At 36.4% G+C, this 22,676-nt stretch overlaps 1 protein-coding gene across 1 annotated transcript in view; it reads right to left on the reverse strand.

The window, feature by feature from the left end:
* LOC118195677 (uncharacterized) overlaps nucleotides 1–22,676 on the reverse strand; it is a 63,830-nt gene that overhangs the window by 20,067 nt on the left and 21,087 nt on the right. The window contains exon 2 of the mRNA XM_035367005.2: nucleotides 17,103–18,275. Within this exon, the coding sequence (XP_035222896.1) occupies nucleotides 17,103–18,267 (1,165 nt within the window). The 5' untranslated portion in view covers nucleotides 18,268–18,275. The remainder of the gene's footprint in view (nucleotides 1–17,102; nucleotides 18,276–22,676) is intronic.

Here is a 22,676-nt window from a genome sequence, read left to right on the forward strand (position 1 = left end):
TCTGTGCCTTCCAACAATTATGAAGGGTGACTGCATGTTCCCTGTTCTCTCCAGTTGTTCAAAATTACTACTGTTGCAATTTTCAGATGCCAAAATTTCTATCTAGACTAAACTGGCTCTCATCCATTCAACACTTTGTTTCCTTGGCACTGAAGGTGACACAGTCCCTTCAGTCTGGTCTGATCCCTGTGTAACTGTAATTGGCTGAATGTCTATGTAACTATAACTATATATGCCTTTCAGAAATTTCGAGATATGGAAGTTACAGGAAATTTATAGGTGGTCGGGGTGAAACTATATAAGACTATAGAGAGCAAACTTTTTACTTCAGAGTTGACTTCGAAATTCTGAGAGATCCTCCTTGCGTGTTTCGCTCTTTATGCATTGCATTGTGTTTAATGTTCTTAGCGGTTTGAAGTAATTCTCATTGTGCTCTGTCATACTGAGGAGCACTTTTGTAGAAATTTCCAGAATTGTAAAGTATTTCTTTCGGGAAAATCAATTTTATCACGCTAACATCGGTTCCGTGTATATTCAGTTCATTATGAACCCACTACCAAGCAACAGCAGTTTGGAGAGGGATTGATTTTCATTGTATACAGATGAACCATGCTTTTAGGGGGAGAAATGGGAGGGGATAATTCTGTTTTGGCAATGAAAATCATTTTCCTGATTGACAATCTTTTCTTTGAGCCCCGCAAAAATATTAAGCATCACACATTTGGTTAACAGATTCACGTTCTTCAGGAACTGAGCCCTGTCCCAGCATTTTTGATGCCCCAGTGGTCCCAAACTTGAGGCCCCTGAAACAATTTAATGCTGCCTGCAAATACATTCAAATTACATATTTGTTGCAAATACGGTGTTGTAAAGATTTCAATTATCTGAAGTCCTACTTCACATTATTTGCATTATCATTAAAAGCGAGTTTGAATAACACACCAAAAGATCTATAAATTGAGATAAATAATTTACAGCATGATATAAATCTTATTAAAAAATTCGATGTGTAGTTTAACTTGTATTTGCACTCGTAAAAATATTTACGCTCAGTTACGAATTTCTGCATTACGAATAATCGCTTTATTTGTGTATACATTTATATGTGAACATTTTTAGGTATGCATTTATATTCTTTCACAACTTAAAATTAATTAAAAAAAGAGCCCGATTGAGTGATGAGCATCTATAATCTGCAACGAAGATAATTCCTAGTAACTTTTCTCCAAAATTTTTCAAAATCTTTATCGAAATCGAAGTTAAAAAAGAACTTTATCAAAATCAAAACCCAATAAGTGCGAAGCTATAGTAAGAAATAAAGAATTTTATAATTACTTATATGCAAATACAATCTTTAAAAAAAAAAAAAAAAAAAAAAAAAAACGACGCACCGAGAAGATATAAAGCAAATTTAACACAAATTGATATGTATACAGGTTTTGAGGGAAAATGCAAAATTTTACATTTTGGCTGCCAAGGAATGAACAGTTGTCGCTACAGCGCATCTCATCTGCGCAACTGGCAGGATATTTAAGAGGAGAAATTACGATTCCAGGTCATAAATTCTTCACGAATTTCATTCCGTGTACTCTGGTAGACAGTAACTATGCCTCGCATACAGGTGCGTAAACGATATGCGCAGATGTCAGAATTTATGAGAGGTCATGTAGTTGGCCTCAATGAAGCCAGTTAGTCTTATCGGCAAATAGCTCGACATTTGAGCAGGAGTGATGCCACTATTAGACGATGTTGGCAGGAATGTGTGAACCATGGCTGCACACAGCATCAAGAAAGAAGCGGTAGGCCTAGAAAAACGACAGAACGTGAAGATCGAGCAATCCAGAGCGGCACTAACAGCCCCAGCTGCATCATTAGCATCGATTCTATGTGCGACTAGTGCTTCAGTGATCGCAAGGACCATTTCATAGACGGCTCACGGAAAGGGGGCTGAGGTTACGGTGCCTCTTGCGCCGACTACCATTGACCTCTGTACAACGTCAAGCCCATTTGCAGTGGTGTCGGGTTCATTCGCACTGGAATGTCACTGAATGGAGTAGAATAGTCTTCAATGATGAGTCACGCTTTGAACTGAGCCCCAATGACCAGCGAAGGCGAGTCTGGAGACGCCACAGACAGCGGTGTGATACCAATGTGACTGTCTTCCAGCAGACAGGCCGACAACCAGGAATGATGGTCTGGGGTGCCATTTCATTTCATAGTAGGACCCCTTTGGTTGTCACCCGTCGCAACCTTACAGCACAGCGGTACATCGACGAAGTTCTAAGACCCGTTGTGTTGCCTTTCATGTCACGCCACCCTGGGCTAACATTTCAGCAAGAAACTGCACATGTTTCTATGCGCTCTCTTCTACCGCACATGTTCCGCTCTCAAACTGCACGTTTCTACTGCTTGCCTTAGTGCTTGCCGAACATAAGCTTGGCCAGCAAGGTCGCCGGATCTCTCTCCTATTGAGCACGTTTGAAGCATTATGGGCATGGCCCTCCAACTCGGGATGTTGACGATCTAACACGCCAGTTGGACAGAATTTGGCACAATATCGCTCAGGAGGACATCCGCAACCTCAATTAATCCGATGCCAAGCCGAATAACTGTTTGCATAAGGGCCAGAGATGGGCAAACGCGTTCCTGACTTTTTCACTTTGTAAAGCTCTATCTCTTCAATAAATCATCCAAATTTTTTCAAACTGTAATCATTTGTTTTTCTGTGCATGTACATCACTTTTACCGATTTTCGTCCCATTCGAATAACTCCTTCTTGGTGCGTCTTCTTCCCCCCCTTTTTTTTTTCTAAGAATGTATATACATTTTAATTTATGTGTAGAGGAAAACTGAATAAATAAAGAGAAAGACTAACCTGCTATTGTTTATTCTGAAGTTTTGCTTGATTTGGAAAGTTTTCACAATTTGCTTATTTTTAGTTTACATTAAAGTAAATTATTTAACGCTTAATTGAACATATTAGAATTATTTGAAATATTAATATTTAGCTGTCAATATATTTAACTTGCAAAGTTGTATTCAACAAAATTGTTTTGCAGGTACCCAACTTTAGATCTCGGCCTAAAAATAAATAAAAATTTGAATTATTTTCCTTTCGGTTATTATTGTTTACGTATGTTTTAATAAATGTCAGTAAACAACATTTAAAATCTATTTTATATTTTTATTAAAAATTTTTCATTTTGCTTGAAAAAAATGGCCCATCAACTGTTTTCAGGTCATGCCGCTGATCGGTAAAATGGTTAGTGACGCTAACTGTTGCACCGATGGGCTCCGTTTCGAATACCGCAGAAGGCATAGATATCCATAAGTATGTCTGTGCAGCACGGGGGTACTAAAAATACTGGCCAACCCGAAAATCCTCTCGAGTGGTTTGATGCTGGCGGAGGGGGACCCTCGAACCATGAGCGAGGTGCTCTCCTTCAAAACCGGAGCGCAGCTACACAATTAGTACAGAAGGAATATACCTGTACAAGATATGGTGAAATTGTGGTATTCCGACCACTGCTATCTGCAACTGTTTTAAGTCGTGTATTTAAGTGTCCAAGAGCAGTTTAAGTTAAAGAGCACTGCCCTAAGCGGTAAGTACGCCAGAGAGGACGGCTCCCAGACCTGGGCCCTTTTTCAAGGCTTTTACACAGTTAGTTGTGCTAGGCAAGGTCACCCGATCAACCGCAGAGGACAAAACTGCACACAGTCAAAGTTTTGTGCACTTAAGTCAATAGCGACCAGGCTCCAGCCGTGACCTCCGAGAATAGATCCAGTTGTTATATCCATTTGGCCATGCTCCAGCTGGGCACCGACAAAGAGAACAAAGTCAGGTCGAAGACTGACAATCTAGTGTTGACCAAGGGGAGCCAAAACCCCACCTTTGATATCAAATCATGTAGCGTTCTCACAACCAAGGGGCAAACAAGACAGTTCCAGTACTGTCTTTTCCGAGACTGAACCTACCACCGAAGAATCGATGGTTCTAAGTCACTTTGAAGACTGATTATGTACCCCAGGAACCTGTCTAAATACAGATGTTAGCCAGAACGCCGGGGTTGACTCCAGGCGATAATTACAACTGGCACTCTGTGTAAAATAAATATATTCATATTTTAAAGCAAAATATACATATATTTTCTTGTTGCTGTGAAAACAGATTGTGCCTTCCAAAAGTCGGCGTCCAAGGCGTCTGTTTGTGTTGCCTATTCTTGGTCTATAACCAGTCATTCAAGAGATACTTTCCACCCAAACTTTACAGAATTTCATGTACTTAAATATAATAAATGCAGACATAATATCAAAATGCCCTCCTTCTGCTTGACAAGTATTATATTTTTAGCCAAGGCGTTAACAAGTTACCCAGCAATGTCAGTTTAAATGATTTTGTTTCAGAAATACTACGAGAATTGAAGTTACCCAGCAATGTCAGTTTAAATGATTTTGTTTCAGAAATACTACGAGAATTGCCCATAAAGTTATTTTCAGTTCTATTAACCATCTGTGGAATGGTGTTAGCTCTTCGCAAGCAGCGTTTTTATTTTTTTTTATTTTTGTTGTGAACAACTAACATTTGTATAACGCAAACAGGGTGTTTAAAATTATCCATCGAATCAAAAAGCAATACAAGTTATGAAGCTGTTTCTAATACTGCATAAAAACAACAAATGTTTAGTATGCCCTTTTCGCTTATTGCATTGTAATTTACTAAACGTAATTATAAATACGTAATGCTATTAATTCATTAATTAATATATTGTTAAATTATGAATATCATTAATATTATTAAATTTAAAACAGTGAAACTTTCACACTCTTAATCCTTAAATTAAAAATTCAGGTTAACATATAATGCTTTTTTATCTGCAATTTTGATATTTCTACACTCATTTCTTCGCTTGATTTCAAAGAATGAGCAGCTCTGTCATTTTAAAGCGTAAGTAATCATAAATGTATTTATTACGGCTCATATCTTTGGTGTTTAGAAAAGGCGACAAGAGAAAAATCTCAGAAAGGTTGCAATCTTAAGGTCAGAAAATTTCGAGCAATAGCAATACACGATGCGTTTCCGGTGCATTTCTGTGTTAATCTTTAACATGTAAGTATCTAACAATTCATTATAGCATTTTATAATCTACTATTATATAACAATTAATAAAAGCATTTTATTATTGAGATTTCTTTTCATAAACCATTAACTAATAAAATTATTTATTTATGTAACACACTTTTAAAAAATTTGTGAAGTGTAGGGTTTTTAGGGTAAAGGAAAAAAACACTGCGCGCTCGCTGGGAACTGAATCCCGGTCTTCCTTGATAAGTTAACCACTGCACCACAGTACAGGCTTCTAAGAATTATTACGAATTTCACTTTTACAAATTTTTGTAGAAATTAATGTTATTTATATAATATTGGCCATTAATTATTAAATTTATTTATCTAAGAAAAACACATTATTTTCAATGCACTAAATACAAATAAGTGTAATCCCCCCAAAAAAATTCATACAGTGAGGTTATAAAATAATTTTCCCATTTGAAGGCATCTGCTGCTAAAACTAATGAATGGAATGAAACCAATATATCCTATGGAAGGGATGGGTAGAATTAATACCAAAAGTCGTCGATAAGAAAGATTTTGGAGCTGTCAGAACCGAAAACGGATCAATAGTTACAATGAATTCGAGGAAAATGGATTACGCAAAATTTCATTAATGTTTAAGTAATAAAAAAGGCACTGGCAGAAATAAATGATATACCGTCTAGAACTCCTAAACAATATTTTACTAATTAGCATTAAAGTTCCCTGAATCATGTGCAACATGTTCGTTTCGATGTGCTGACACTCCTTGCATGCAAGATATTGCATCCGATGCACGACGTTCTCTAATGCTGCTCGTAAACTGACTGTAACGTCTCCAGTATTTAAGGTACTCCCCCAACAGCTGCAACATCACATGGTGTGATGTTTAGAGAATGAAGCGACCATCTCGTTGGGATATATTGGCTGATACCTTTTCTGTACTGAATAAAGATTATGTAGCCGTGCTCCACCTTGCAAAGCATTGTCATATCCAACACTGTATTTGCTGCAATTCATGAACGACAAAAGTCTGCAGCATTTGACGCTATTTCTCATCAGGGACTTGTGTGATATTCTCAAAAAAGCCATGACAAACTGAGAATGCATGGCTTAAAACTGTCCATCCCTTCACAGGAGGCAAGGATGGTCGCCAATTAAGTTCCTCCACAACCAAATGGCCACAACTTCTGGCCTTAGGAGTGGCCAATGCTCAATAGGCAAGTGCCCACCATTGGATTACGAAAAAAACTTTTCCCTTACATATATTTATTGCAATCCTGCATCCTTTTTTTTCATTTTTAACCAAGACCCAGTTTTTTTTTTTTTTTTTTTTTTTATGAAAAATGAGATTATTTTTCTTTGGAAAGTGTAAGAACATAGTCTTTTATCCAAAATATGTTTAGCTGAGACGTTTTAAACTTCTAAAAATTTTGATTGCAACAAAAAATAATTTATCCTTCAGTGTAAAAACTGTTCGCAATTAATTTTATATTTCATTAATTTTAGATAATTTCTTAATTCAAATCATTCAAAAAATGTGCGAACAACATTTGATACATCTATTAATCTATATCTCAACCATAACGCATAAAACGCAATATAAGACTATAAGCAAGACTTAATAAGATAAATATACAGACTAAATAAACTGAAATAACCAGAAGTTTCACTTCACCAAATTCCGAAGTTAGTGAGCACACATAAATAGATTGCTAATAATTTATAAATAGATAGAAACGACAGTGATAATAACACTGCTGCATTAAGTCAAGTTATCTAAGTTTCGGTAAGGAAAATTAGGGTACAGGAGAGTGAGGATAATCATCAGTATATGTCAAATCACTAAATTTACAGTTTCTCCATCCGTCTCCATCTGTGTCAAAGTCGATGTCTGCGTCCGTAAGTCGATGTTTTGAAGTAAAAGGCTTAAATGCTGATGTAAATTACTTGCAGAAATCGGAGAAAGAAACCACAAAGGAAGTAGTAATAGCTTATGAGCAGACAAGGTAGTGATGCCACACAAAAGCAAACCTTAGCTTGAAATGTGACAGTATGCTTGACTGCTAAAACTGATGCATTTTTTCCTACGTACAGTAGTTCAAAACTATTGTTCACACTTAAAAATCATTATTTTCTTCCGTCACTGCAGTAAGAAAGACGCTAAATCTTTTTCACTTTTTCGTGTGTGTGTGTGTGTGTATTTAATTACGGCAAAGCACACTAGGGCTATCTGCCTAAGGGGAGGGATGCCTTTCCTGGAGGACTTTCTAAGGGAAACTGGCTCGTATACATGTTACACATGGGGAAAACCACGAAAACACCCATGCAGCCAGCCCGTTCGCGGGATTCGAACCTCGGACCGAACTACCAGTGTTCAGCGACTTTACCGCTCGGCCGCTGGTGGGCCTTCACTTTTTCGTAAACGAAAAAATTCTCATTGGATTTCTTTCATAAAACGGAAAAGGTATTATTGTAACATAGGAATGAAAAGCGAGGAATACTTGTAAGCAGACGGGATTAATGGCAAAATGGAGCGCACTTAATAAAGTTGTTTCGAATGAAATTTTAAAAAATAATTCTTATAATTTTTATTAATAGCAGATAATAAAACATTAATACAATAATAACTGCATAATAAAAGAATTTCTGGTATAACGAAAATATATACAGAAGATAAGAAGAATGCAATATTATTTGGAAGATCAAGAGGCAATTATTTTTTATTCCAAGTTCCACACCTCTAAACCTTAAACAATAGCACGAAAGGAATATTATAGCACACACATTATGACTAAAATCTCCGAAATATGTAAATACTGTAGAAGGAAGAGTTGAAACAACCTCTATGACACTAAAGACGAGTGTACAGTGTGTTCGATTATATCGTCATTCAGGTGAAAGAAAGATTTTTTTGGAATTCAACAGAAAATATGCATTTATTACAATCAATCATAGTGACAATTTGAGCAAAACACTGAAGGAAAACAAGAGAGAAAGGGACTTTTCCTAGATTAGAAGTCTACAATTTACTAAATAAAAATGCTATAAAACATCATAACAGAAACAAGAGATGCACGTTAATTTAAACAACTGCTAAAATTCCACATTTAAAAAATAGCTAAACACGAAGTGCCCCTTTTGCAACTGCTAGTTACACACATATTTTAGAGCTATAAGGGTATTTTACAGTCCGAAGAAAATTAAAAACTCGCAAATGGTATTCTGTAAAACCACAAATGTCACCAGAAAATGCATTAGTAGTAGAATGTTTACCAAGCAATCGCAAGCTTTTATCAAAATGTGCTTTCTTCTATTCCCTTCTTTTTCTCTACCTTCCTGAATATGGATACATATCCTCTCTTCCATCAACGATCCAGAGGGCAAGACCGCTGAGATAGGCAGTTCGATCCGAGTTCGGATCTCAGGAAACGAGATCGCTGCATGGGCATTTTTATGTCTTCCTACATGTAAGTCAGTCCCTCTACGAAGGCACCTCACCCTTTCGACAGCCCTAGCATGCTTCACGTTGATTCACAAACAATCAAACCTTTTCTCTTAAACCGTTTTCGCCAAGTACAGATGCATTACTATCTCTAAAAAATCAGAAACTTCTCAGACAGAATGTTCTGCTGTTGCAGGAGGGGATTGAACACAGATAAACTGGAAGTATATGCCCTGTTTAAACTTGAATTATTCAATGACTTTGAATGCGTTCAGAAGACGAAAAAAAAAACAGTTTTTTACTTAATTACGAATACTTTAAATATGAACTGTTTGCTAACACAGATAAATTGGAATAGGATTTTATCATCTCAATTTCACTAAACATTTTTATTACAAACACTTCAAATTTCCACAAAAGTCATCCACACACAATTCCTTCAACTGCGAACTTCTTTGCATAAAACTACAAATAATGAAATTTACTAGTAAACAATTCAAAGCCAAAGAACATTCAGTGCGCAAACTAGCATATAATAAAATTAAATAATAAACATCTAAAAGCCTAGCATGCACTTTTTCAAATGTACTAGCTAAATAAAGTCATGTCATACAGTTTTTTTCATGCCTAAAAACAGGTAATTACAAGCTTTAACAATAAAAAGCCTTATTTCTTATTTTTGCACCTGAAATCAAAGTCCAGTTTTTTAAAGTGCACTTTATACATTCGTGTTATCAACATCAGCAACAGCTTATGTAACATAGTGACAGAATGGTCTCAACGGGTAACCTTGAAGCTCAGTTTTGTTTGATAAAATCTTTAACACGGCTGTTGGCCTTTACGCTAAACAAAAACCTGTCCTCTTCACACACAGCTAAAGAGACTGGAATTGCTGGTTTACCTTGAGAGAGTTCATAAGCAATGCCTTCTCTATTTGTAGCACAAATATCTTTTTTTCCACTACACAACAGGGCCTAATTGAATATCCACTTATTTCAGGCACTGATTACACCAACACTTAAAAAAAAAAAAAAAAAAAAAAAAAAAAAAAAAAAAAATGTTACCTTGTATTTTTCGACAGCGATAAAATAGCCCTTCGAAAGTTTGGTTTTAAATTATGCATAAAGTAAACAGAGGGTTCAAACGTCTTCTCATAAAAAATATAAGCACATACAACAAAATCACTTCACAAACGCGTTCATTTGAAGTACCCAATTTATTGTTTCAGTAAACCGTGAAAGTATATGAATTTTTTAGCAGTTAAAAAAAAAAAAAAGATAACCTCAGATAATTTTTAAATAAATCAGCTTACGTCTGTTTTTAGGGCCCACGACAGGCCGAACGGTTAAGTTGCTCGGTGTTCGCCCCGGATTCGATCCAGGCGAATGGTCTGATTGGCATGGTCGGTTTTCATGGTTCCCCATGTATAACGTGAATGCCAGTCAGTTTTCCTAAGGAAACCCGGGCCCACCAAGCGGCCGAGAGCTAAAATCGCTGAACACTGGTAGTTCCAACCGGGGTTTGACTCCACGTAAAATTAACTGAGCTCCGATTTTTTTTTTTTTTTTTTTCTTTTTCAAAATATGCTGTACATCTTAAAAAAACAGTGGATCCCCACAAAATCATTATTTTCTCGAGAGGTCTTTCCGTGCGTGTGTTAAATAGCTTAAGTTCACGCCGGGAAATAATGTTATGAATCTTACTTCACGGCACCAATGTTATATCTTAAATTCCTATATTGTTAAATGTTAAATATGAAACTACTTGCCGTTAAAGGGAGTGATCGTATAGTGAAACGTGTACAGCATTTTTGCGTTGTGAAAAAAATGCATTCCGGGACCGCGCCGTGAGAGGATCGAAAACATAAAACATATACAAGATATAAAGGAAAAGTTCATATTAAATATATAAAAAAAACATACTGTAAGAGGTTCCAGATTAAATATCAGTTTATTCAATTACAACACAATAAGAAAAATCTTAACCTCATCTGAGAGTCTGTTCATTTAAATTCATAAAAAAACTTAAGGTTTGTCTGGTGATTTAAAAGAACGGAAAGGGAAACAATTTAAGGCCTGAGAGTTAAATTTTAGATTCGACGTTGTTTTTTTTTACTGCTAAGGACGTTTTTGAAAAAACTTGCCTAGGGTTCAAACACACCAAAAAAAAAAAATACAACTTAGCTTGAGGGGACATCTTGAAGCGGAGGACTCTTATCTTATCAAGAGTTGATGTCGGCCGGGCTCATCTTGACACAGGTTCTAAAAATGTAGACTCCACTTCACTACTGTAGAACAGAAACAGGAGCACTGCTGCCCAGGGCGGCTATCCGCTTGGTCCTGAAAGTCCTATGTCCACACGCAGGTAACTCGTTCAAATTTCGCCTCTTTACCAGCACGCCGCAAGGAAGAGGGTTTTCAGGCTCAGGTCAGAAACGTTTTTTTTCTAGGCCATTTCAGCTCGCCTGTTCTTACTCATCCCAAGAGCAAGCTTCACGAGTAACGACTCAAGTAAATTCCACCCACCAGTCAGTAAGGGAGAGAGTCCAACTCCAATTTTCTTCAAGCCAGTTTTCAAGAGCAACGTCCACAAGACCAGCAACCCGAAAGTCAGCGAATCCAAGCGTGAGTGCCTAAGCGAGTCCAAGAGTAAGTGTGTAAGAGAGTCTCGCCTCTTAACCAAAACGCGGCCGGGGAGCATATTTGCCGCTCCCCGCCGGAAAACACCTCTCGGAGTCACTTACATTTTGTCCAGCAAGCCCAAAAATCAGCGAGTCAGTCCGAGAGTCAGCCAAAAGTAAGTGTGTCCAACTCAAATTTCCTTCTTGTCCTTCACCAAACGGGCTCCCACTATGGCTTCACTTATCGCCCCCTTAATTATGGCAAAATCTTCGTTTTCAACTCCAGAATGCGGAAATAAGGGTGATCGCGCATGCGCGCCCTTCTTCACTTAGCCAACAACCGGACCCTCAATCGCCAAAACCTGAATGACTTACATTGAAAGACAAGTAGCAACCTTTGACCTTTCCGTCACGTACTTTCCTCTCTTAAGGTCAACTAACAATGAAAATTCTTTCTCGAACATTCTAAAGCGCGCGAAATCATGACTTGGCGAAAATTGCCTCCCTTTCCCTGCTTCTTTCACAATGAATAAAAGTTTGTACAAGATTTACAAATAGAGGAAAATAAATAATACTCTTTTAAACTAAATAATATTCCCAGAAGCATCTGTCTTTCCCCAAAATTAAAGCCTTAAAATAAATAATTCATAATCAAATAAAAATTAAGATTTCCATAAATCATAAAATCATTCACCTAATTTTTATAACGCTATCAGATAATTTCTCTACATAACACGTGGTAACGGTCAGAAATAAATTTTATATTGTCTATTCAATTATTCGAATTTTTGCTTGTCGTGTCAAGTAGGTTCTAGCGAGTTTGGGTAAGGGTCCTTCTGTAGTTCAAACTATAAACATAGTGAGTGCAAAATAAAAATTTTCTCTTTCAAATTAGACAAAATAATAAGATTTAAAAAAAGATTTATTTTTGTTATTTTTTAGTATTTCAAAAAATTTTCCTGCTTTTCTGATTGCATATTCGGCCCATTAGCGACCGAGCGGTAAAGTCGCTGAACACTGGAAGTACCGACTTGCGTTTGATTCCAGGTGGACAGACAGGCTGCATGGGCGTTTCCGCGGTTTTTCCCCATGTATATATATGTTACGGTGAAACACCGAAATCTGGGGAATGTCGACTTTCACCGGTGAATGTCAACATTCACATAGTCTCTTGGAGTATGTCCGAAATATTTTCCAAATACTCTTATTTCTGACTTACACCGGTCAATGTCGACATTCACCATGTACTAATGGTGAATGTTGAACACATAACAATATTATACTTTCTTCTCCGTAATTCAGTCGCGAATAAACGCACTTGAAACTTGAAATAAGAACTTAAGAACCTAAAACACAGAATGCATTCAAAATGAGAAAGGAAAATAATAGAAGTTAAAAACTTACTTAATTATACAGTACGTTCTAAATGAGAAAATAAAATAAAAGTAATAAAAAACTTACTAAATTATGTGATTCAAATCTTATTTATTGCAACAACTTAAACTATTATGGCACTTTATGACCTCTCTTTTCGACTTTCACCAGAGCATATCTGTGATTGTCGACATACACCGGTGAGGGTCCGAATATACAAGAATGTAGTGAAATATTCGGTCTTTCACCGACGTATTTGGTGAATGTTGATATTCTCCAGTGAAAGTCGACATTCTCCAATTTCGGTCTTTCACCGTAACATATATACATACACTGGTGTGAAAAAATTAAGGACGAAGTCGAAAAATTAGCATATCAGCTGAACGAAGAGGCAGAGCAGACAGAAAGACCAGTCAGGAGATTAAGTAAGGTGATGTACGGTAGCACATGCGCAGATATGCAGGTAGACGTAATGGAGACCGAGTGTCTGAGTAGTATAAAGCATGTTGTCGGTGTAAGATCAGTATTTCTGGCAAAGAGATTGCACGCCGTATAGCAGTTAAAAATCACACCGAGTTGCTGCCTCAGCGAGAAATGACGAATAATCAATCTGTTAGACGACATATGGATGCTTTTACCCGAGGTCGAATCATTGGGAAGTTGGAGGAAGGCCGCAGTGTGACAAGTGTGGCTGAAGAGTTCGGAATTGCTCACAGCATCGTTTCACGAATTTGAAGACAATTTCAAACTACAGGAACAGCTATCCGGGGGTTTAGTAGTGGTCGTCCACGAGGAACCACACCCGCAGATGCCCGGTATATTGCCTTATAGGCCAGAAGAAACAGGCAGCAGACAGCGGGAGAAATCGCTAGACACACGACACAGGCGACTGGACGACCGATATCGCGTTTTACCGTGGCCAGAAGACTGCACGGTGGTGGTCTGTTTGCACGACGCCCTGTATGGTGTGTACCTCTAACGCCTGCCCATCGGAGAAGGCGTTCTCTGTGGTGCCGGGAACACCGAAATTGGAGAGACAATGAATGGGGACGAGTACTGTTTACAGATGAGAGCAGATTCAGTCTGAGTAGCGATTCTCATCGCATACTCATCTGGAGAGAGCGGGGAAGCCGCAATCATCCCTCGAACATCATTGAAAGGGACAGGTATGGAGGTGGCGGTGTTCTCGTTTGGGGAGGCATCATGCTTGGTAGTCGTACAGACCTCCACCTCTTCGACGCAGGTTCAGTCAACAGGACCCGTTATTGTAACGAGATTCTACTTCCATATGTGCGTCTTTTTAGAGGCGCTATGGGTCCGCAGTTCCTTTTCATGGACGACAATGCACCATGTCATCGCACAGTAGCTGCCGAACAGCTCTTAGAGAGTGAGGATATTGAACGTATGGATTGGCCGGCACGATCTTCGGATCTCAATCCCATCGAGCATGTATAGGATTTTCTAGGCAGACGCTTGGCAGCTCGTACCTTACCACCAGTAACGATTCCGGAGCTTCGATTGGCGCTGCAAGACGAATGGGCAGCAATGCCTCAACAACTCATTGACACCCTCATTCTCAGCATGGGCAGACGCTGTTAAACCTGCCTAGCAGTCAGGGGAGATCATATCCCCTATTAAAGACCGGATGTTTCTTGCTGGACACCCATCACAGGGATGTTTCGGCCTTCAGTCGCATTGCGCTCCATGCTACTTTTTCAATAAAGCTTCTTTTTATCCCTCTGATTTCTCTTTTAGTAAGTGTTGCTTACATTACTCATGTCCGTACGTATTGGGGATCTTACGGTATTAAATGTGTTGATTTGGAAAGCTTTTGTACAAAGTTATATTGAAAAAACAGTCTCGTCCTTAATTTTTGCACACCAGTGTATACGAGCGTATACTAGCCAGTTTCCCTTAGAAAGTCCTTCATGAAGTTATCTTTCCCCTCAGGTAGATACCTCTTGTGGTTTTCGCCGTGTGCAAATAATCTCACCAAACCTCTATTTTATCGATATGCATTTAGTAGTATCTAAAACACAACATCTGGAAGTAAAAATCTGTTAAGAAAATATATTAGAATATCATTACAAAAAATAAGTAAAGCTCAATGCCAAACTTGATAGGCCTGATAGGGGTGGGAGGAATCTTAGAGCCTCTCATGGTGACCACCTCAGAATGACCAGCATTTCGAGAACATAAACAAGCAATGGTAACCAAACATCACTGACAGTCATTTTCCCTAAAGCGATTATTTCCACAGAAGAGCAAAATCACTTAGAATCACATGGATCATTCATTATCCTAGGAAGTTTTCGAGTTCATTATCCAAGATCATTATTTTTCTCGTAATTTCAAGTTCGTAGACGGCTGGCACGGCATCAGCTAAGTTGAACTCATAATCGAGAAATAAGGCATATTTTGTTTTGAATTACTAATATGTTTAATTCGTACACGGCACTAACTATTCTGATTGTCTAGGGCGTCGAAAATGATGAAGTCAGGCCTGGCATCACTGTACACCCACACGGAAAATTTGCAAATGTAACGCTGATTTTTGTTGTTTGACTTCTAAATTACTGGCTATTAAATATTTACTGTTTCCAAGGGAAAAATTCCATTAAGTAGTATCCAATTAAGATCAATGAGAAAGTAAAATATTAGATATTTTTATACGTCCTTTCAGAACAGGGAAAAAATTTCATTACGTAGTACCCAATTAAGATCAATGAGAAAGTAAAATATTAAATAGTTTTATACTTCCTTTTACTCGCAGATGAATATCAGTTGTGAATTAGATGATTTTTCTCAATCATAATTTTATATATGGTGATTTTCTTTTCAATTATTTTCACATAAATAAGCACTAAGCTTAAAAAAAAATTACTTTAGGTTAAGCCGACAGGAATAAAGCAGAAAATATTAATTTTGATATTTAAATAATTTAGGCGTACTACTTCAAGTGAATCGAACATAAATTTATACCTTATATCTTTAATCACAGAAAGAATTCGACAAAATTTTTTATTATCTTTAAACAGATACCTGCAATGTTTATCACTGCCAGTCAATTTTAAAGGAACAAAAAATAACACGTCTTTACCAATAAAAAATTAAACACATCGAAAACTGCAAACTAAACCTTTTTGTCACTTGCAAGTAAGTAAATATTTTTAAATTAAGCAGAATTCATATTTATGTTTTAAAAAATTCGATGTATTTCAGAAAACCTGACATTGATCTCCTGCATTAATAGGAGCAAAATACTCATCGAGAAGCGCAGCTGTCATAAGCTCTTAAAATATGTCGAAGGTTTCATTAAAACAAAGGCAGAAAACTGGTTTCTGCTTTATTTTAAGCTGGTGTTACTTTTGGTTCTTCTTAAACATGTGTAATTTTATCACATAAAGTACTACTATCTTCTTTTACAAATAGGTTAAGACTCTAAAATAAAAAAGGGAACCTAAAAAGCAAAAAGAAAAACTAAAACGTACTTTTATGGCACACATCAGAAAAATACGAAAATTCTACGCAGCTAGCCTGTACAATTACTAGGAATCAAGGCCGGAATGAACTATTAAAGCATTAGCTGTTTCATTCACTCGGCTATCGTTGGACCAGAAAGTGTTTCACATCATGAAATATTATTTTACAGCAGCGATTCTCAACCTATAGCACGCAAGAGGAAAATAAATGGTACGCAAAAATATTTTGAACAACTAAATTCAAAAATCTCGTGAAGAAAAAGAACAGTTGACAGACATTTCTTATGATCGAACTCTAACTGAAGATTTAAAAAATAACACACTTCGTTAACTTTTGGCTGAACCGAAAAAAAGAATTTAAAGGCATTTCAAATAAAGCTATTAAATTTTTATTGCCTTTTTGCATAACCTATTTGTGTAAACAATGATATTCTTCCATGTTATATTTGTAAAATAAATTTTGCACAACCTATTTGTGTAAACAATGATATTCTTCCATGTTACATTTGTAAAATAAATACAGAACAAAATTTAAAGTGGATCCTAACTTACGGTTAAAACTAAGCGAAATAAAACCAGACAGACATAAAGAAATTGATCTCTCTTAAACAGGCCCACACTAAAATTTCACACTAAATTTCAGAATTAAATTATTATAACTTAAATTTTGGTAGTAAAAATGGTAACCAATTTTTAATCTTATATTTTTTATGTGTTGTGCAAATTTAATATAAATAGCCAATAGGCTGTGCAAACGGTAAAATATTTTTTCAATATTTCTATTCAGAAACTGACAAATAATCATTTCAAAATGTAGTAGTGGTACTAAAGTTTTTCAATTTTTGTTTAGATGGTACGCGTTAGTCAAAAGGTTGAGAACCGCTGTTTAAAAGCATAAATTAGAAAAACAATCAGCATAATTATTTCGACTGAACTAACGAAGTCAACTCAGATTATCATAAAAGAAAAATTAAATTAATTTTTTCCTAAAATATGTAACAAATTTAAGAAATTTTAGAACGATTACTAAACGTATGAAGTATACAGTATAACATAAAGTTTACACAGTATAATATAGGCGAACAGCCTTACCTTCATCTGATGAAAAATCGTCTTCATCATCATGGTCTGTGTCATCATCGAAGAAGCTTCCACTTTCATCATCGTTTGACAATGAGAGCGAAGAAAAACCGCTAAGTGATTTCTCGGTGCTCTTCGGGCCAGGTGAATGGGATGGAGGCTCAACTTTAACTTTGACATTGAAAAATGATGACATTGTGACATCAGGGGGCGCTGAAGACGATAAAAGGTTACTACTTTCTTGCAATCTACTTGGCGTTGCATGTATAGGAGGTGTAACAGAACAAGAATTTATGGACAGCTGACTTTTGCTCTCGATAGGTTCCAACTTCTGCATGTAGAAGGAATCAGAAGCTGGACTGTTCTGGGGACACATTAGAAATTTTTCTTCACCAGCGCCGAAGTACTGAGAATTTGGCATCAATCTGGATGGAATAGGACAGCTAGACGATAAAGAATGCTGAATATTCGGCTTTACATCAATAAATCCGCTTGGTGCATAATTCATACCACTCACAAAGGAACTATGATTTGCAATATTGCTGCTCACAGGCGATGCGATGAAATGACTATCTGAAGGTGGAAAAGTCTTAGACAATCCATCAGCCATCAAAGGAAAAGAACTGTCTTCTGTTAAAAAGTTATGTTCAGTAGAATAATCAAAGAGATTCTCGCCACACGAATTCAACTCTGCTAGAGTAGGATTATGTAAAAATTCTGGATCTTTGATTTGATATACGTCATCTCGGGTAATATCGTCTTCACCTATGTATTCGGGCAAAGGAGGCATAGTACTGTCTGTCTGCATTTCACATGCATTAGCAGCACATGCTTCAAAATCCTGGTGACAATAAAAGTTCTCACCATCCCAAAACGTAAATGATTCTAAAGGATCAAAGTCATCCATTGGAACTTGTTCAGGAGAAGTTGGATTTACAACATGACCAGGTATATAGCCTTGTAAAGTAGTAGATAAAGGAACACCCGGAAAATTGTATTCACTAGATACAGAAACATCTTCTTGTTTAATTACATTAACTAAGGCCTTGTTTATCGACTCTTGAGACTGAACGCCAAGAGGCTGAGAGTTTGTGATGATCTGGGACCCGCTGGCAGGCGCCCAGGTGTCCATGATGGCAGCCAATTCAGAAATCTGGCTTATATCCATGGTGTTCATTGCCGTACCTACAGTGGAAAGCCAAACCATTTTATGGGTTTACAAAAATACATACAAAACACATGAAATACAAAAAGTAAATAACATGTATTAACTCATATTAAACTTCAAGAAAACACTTTATTTTACCCAAAGAGAAAAACAGTTAATTTCAGTCACAAAAATTCTACACAGTTAGAAACAAACAACACGGTACTAAAGGCAGTAAAATACAAACAGGAAATGAATGCTGCTATTTACAATCCTGCTTATATAATGACCTTCAAAGTCCAATTTTTCATAGAAATAATTATACTAAAATATAGTGTTGCTGCATAATATCAGAGTTCAGATTGTTAAAGGGGGAAAAAGTACAATTTAGACTGACGCAATTATTTTAAATAAGACAAATGAGCTTTCACTTTCAGACAGCTTAGGAATATACTTATTTGTTCCTCTTTTTTATTGTACAGATTCATAAAGGAATTTACGTAATAGCATTGGAAAAACAAATTTATCACCTTTATAGAAATAAAGAATACATCTTTAAGTAGTAAATGCCAATGCTTAATATCGAACAAATTAAGCGTGATGCAATTTGAAACTTCTGTCTGTTTATTTATTTATTACGTGCTCCGGCGTTAGGCATTACACGGCACGGGAGGGATGCCCCGCAGAGGACTTTTTAAAGGAAACTGGCTCGTATCCACATTACACATGGAGAAAACCACGAAAACATCCATGCAGCCAGCCCGTTCGCCCGTTGGGTTCGAACCCAGGACCGAAAAACTAGTGTTCACTGGCTTTCACCGTTCGGCCGTTGGGGGCCAAGTTTCCGATGTTAACACGCTATCAGATTCGCCTATCTTTAATGAAATGAAATATGAATGTTCCTCATCCCAGTATTAAATGAAGAAAGAAAGAAAAAATTTGTAATGGAAAAAAACACCAGCTTTAGTAAGCAGATATAGTAAAACTCCAAGAATATGAAATTTTTGATGACTCAAACTGAATATTTCCCAAAGATGGAATTTATTTGAACATTAATGCTAAGTTTTTTTGGTAAAACGAATTCCTTTAATTCGAAACATTCGGTAAGTTAAACTTTTTCGAATTATGCTCCCCCCCTCCCTCAATTGACATTTCTTTTCTTGGTAAGCCGAAAAAGATATTCTCCACAACTATAGAGGTCATGCGACAAAGATCCTGCGCAGAATTTTCAAATACGAGTACGAAGCGTAATCTGAACTTCCAAGGTTTGTGCGCTTCAATTACCCCACAAAGCGCACTCTCGATCTTTTAATTATTCAGAAACACAATAACAGTAATAATAATAATAACAACTGCCATTAATTTTAGAAAAGTAGTACTAAACTGTGAAACTTACATTGTTTCATTATTTCTTTCGTATTTTAAATAAAGAAATATTATAAAATGTAAAAAAATAATAACAATAAAAACTAATAAATATTATAAATGTTAATTATTGTATATTTAGTCTATGCAGTTCGCATAAATATCGTCTAATTCTTCATCAGAACCATACAATTTAATGTTACTATCACTTCGTGAAGCCCTTTCTTATATTTTTTCTACACGATTAAAAACCCGAATTTTCTTTTTATTAATTTAACAATACTTTTAAATTTCTATTAACCCAAATTATCTTTATCGTTAATATAGGCAATCATTCCCGGTTTACTTATTAAATGAATGTATACACATAACTGCATACAGCCATAAATACGTTTTTAGGCACTCGAATTTTTGATGGAATACTTTTTTCCCCTTTCTTTCAATTTTAGCTTACCGAAATTCGACTACATTGCATTAGGCAACAGCATTTACAAACTTAAAAATCGCCCAAGGCCCTTCGATTCGGATGATAAAAAAGCCATCCAAATTCCAATCAAGTGAAAAATTTAACATAATATTCATGCGCAAACAGAGACTGAGAATAAAAAAATCACTAATAATTTAAGAATAAAATTCAATCCTTCTTTTAAACTCAGACTCTATTATTAAAAGTAGGGGAAAAAAAGCAAAACTTACTACCACTTCAGAAACAGCAATTATTTAATGGAAACGAATTTATTACGGCTAATTGGAAAAAAAAGCCTTGGACATCTTACATGCATACAACTTTTGCCAAGCTCTATTCTAATTCTGATCAAAGATGCCATTCAAAAGGAGGACAGAAACTGCGGGTCTTCCCTTTTCTCTACCCCTAACATCTCAAAGAGACTTCCAGACTTGGATTGTAAGTGCCCCTCACCGCAAAGACATTATACATTTACAGTCATCCATGTTTATCCAGAATTGAACACGGGCACAACGATACAGAACTGGGTTCACTAACCACCGTACAGATCAAAGGGGCAAAATATCATACAGATAGTACAACACAAAGATCTGTTTGTGCGATCTTTCACTTCAGTGGTTAAAGATAAGCTTGAAAACATTTTTGTTTACTTGATTATGGCAAAACGCGCAAGAGCTACCAGCCTAAAGAAAAGGATAAGATTTTTGGGAGAAATTGGCTCGCATTCACGCTACACAAGGAGAAAACCACAAATATGCCCATGCAGCCAGCCCGTTCGCCGGGATTTGAACCCGGATCGAACTACCAGTATTCAGCGTTCTTAACCCTTCGGCCATCAGTAAGCGAAAATTCTTTCTGGTATAGATTCTATCAAGGGTTCCAACACTACCTCTAGTAACCGCCTTCTTTCTGATCAAGAAAACTTCGCACATTCCCTTAAAATTAAGAGTTTTATCTGGCCAACGTTTTACTATTCTCCGTTCGTACCCAATCCAACTGGAATATCCTATATAGCCTCCAAACATGCGGGGCAAACGGATTACTGTTCATGATGGAGTTCTCAGCATTTTTAAAGAATTCATATTAACCGTAATTATCATTAATTCTGGATAATCATCATACCGACGTATGCTCCTTATCATAACTGATTTTCGCCCATTGTTGCTTCTCATTTTTACTCGACATTTTGCTCTTTAAGCTCAGGCTTTAATAGCACAGAAAAATATCTGATCTGGCACAGTTCTATCTCCCATCTCAATAGGAATTCATTCTGTTCTGTCCAAAATGTACGACACGCTGCCCATGTTAATCGTTTTACATATTCTGGACTGTAAATGGTTAGTTTGACTTTATTTTATTTGTTTACATTTGGTCGCAGATGTCTCGCTTTATTTAATTTTGGCTTTCACGCATATCTTGAATCTAATTATTTAAATACGGAAGGCGTATAAAGACACTTTTAAAACGATCTGAATAAAAAAATGAAACATAGTAAAAGTTGCGGTGGAAGAAATTTTTTGCAACAGCCTATAATTTGAAATAAGAAATATCGTCTGCTACCTTGAAAATTGTTGCTGTTCTAAATGTCTCACGTAAACAAGCTGTAAATGAAAGGATATATTTTCGTTCTTTTTGAAGAGAAATATTCTTATTCCGCATTCCAAAAACATCGGGAAACGTACGGTATGTAGATTTTTAAATACAAAATAAGTATTATTAATCAGTAAGGGAAAAGCTGTCAAAAAGACAAATACCAGAGAAAGATGTTTATTGTTTTTAATGTTTCTAAACAAAACTTCTGACAATAAGAGATAATCCGCAACCAGAAATCAGCTTTAATGTACTTGAAGCACCAATAAATAAAATAAACAAAGATTTACAGCTTAAAAATACTTTTAAAAAAAGTTTACCGACTTTTGCGGGGGCATGTTGAACGTAAAATATGTTTTAGAATCTTGCATAAACACCGTTCAGCAGGAGATAAATGGAAATACACTGTGACCTTTCATGAATCATAAACTTTCCTACACGACTGCGGGAAGGACAGGAGAGTTTATTTACTATTGAAAACGAGCAGGGGAAAAAAAAAAAAAAAAGGAGAGAGAGAGAGTACAAACCAGGTTTCAACAATGTAAGAGAAGTTTGTTTCAATAAGAGGTGCTGCAGGTTTCTTTACGATAGGTAATTAAAAGCAAGAAAAGTGGAAAAAACTGTTGAAATAAACTAATGACATTAATAAAGTCTGATATTCCATTTTTTATCAAATAATAACTTCACACCAAGACCGATATGCCATTTCTTTATCAAAGAGTACAACTGTATCACGACAAAGCTACTAGTCACACTTAAGAAGCTTCTTTGGGGAAATACAAGGACTGCTACAGATATTGCATGCATACTTTTTTCACATTTTTCCGCGAGTTCCTTGACATCTCAATCTATGGACTGTTCTGACTTGCTAGAACGATCTCATTTAAGCGCAATTTTACCAAGACTGGACGCTACAAAGTAAAAGATGAATGGAAACAAATAGCCCTAACTATTTTATGAGAAGTCTTTCCATTATGAAACACGAAGAAAAGTTACTATTACACTGTTAAATAACAAT

Source organism: Stegodyphus dumicola, chromosome 5, assembly GCF_044657685.1.
Source record: "Stegodyphus dumicola isolate Sdum_Otavi_A_Nest chromosome 5, ASM4465768v1".
In the NCBI taxonomy this organism is placed as follows: domain Eukaryota; kingdom Metazoa; phylum Arthropoda; class Arachnida; order Araneae; family Eresidae; genus Stegodyphus; species Stegodyphus dumicola.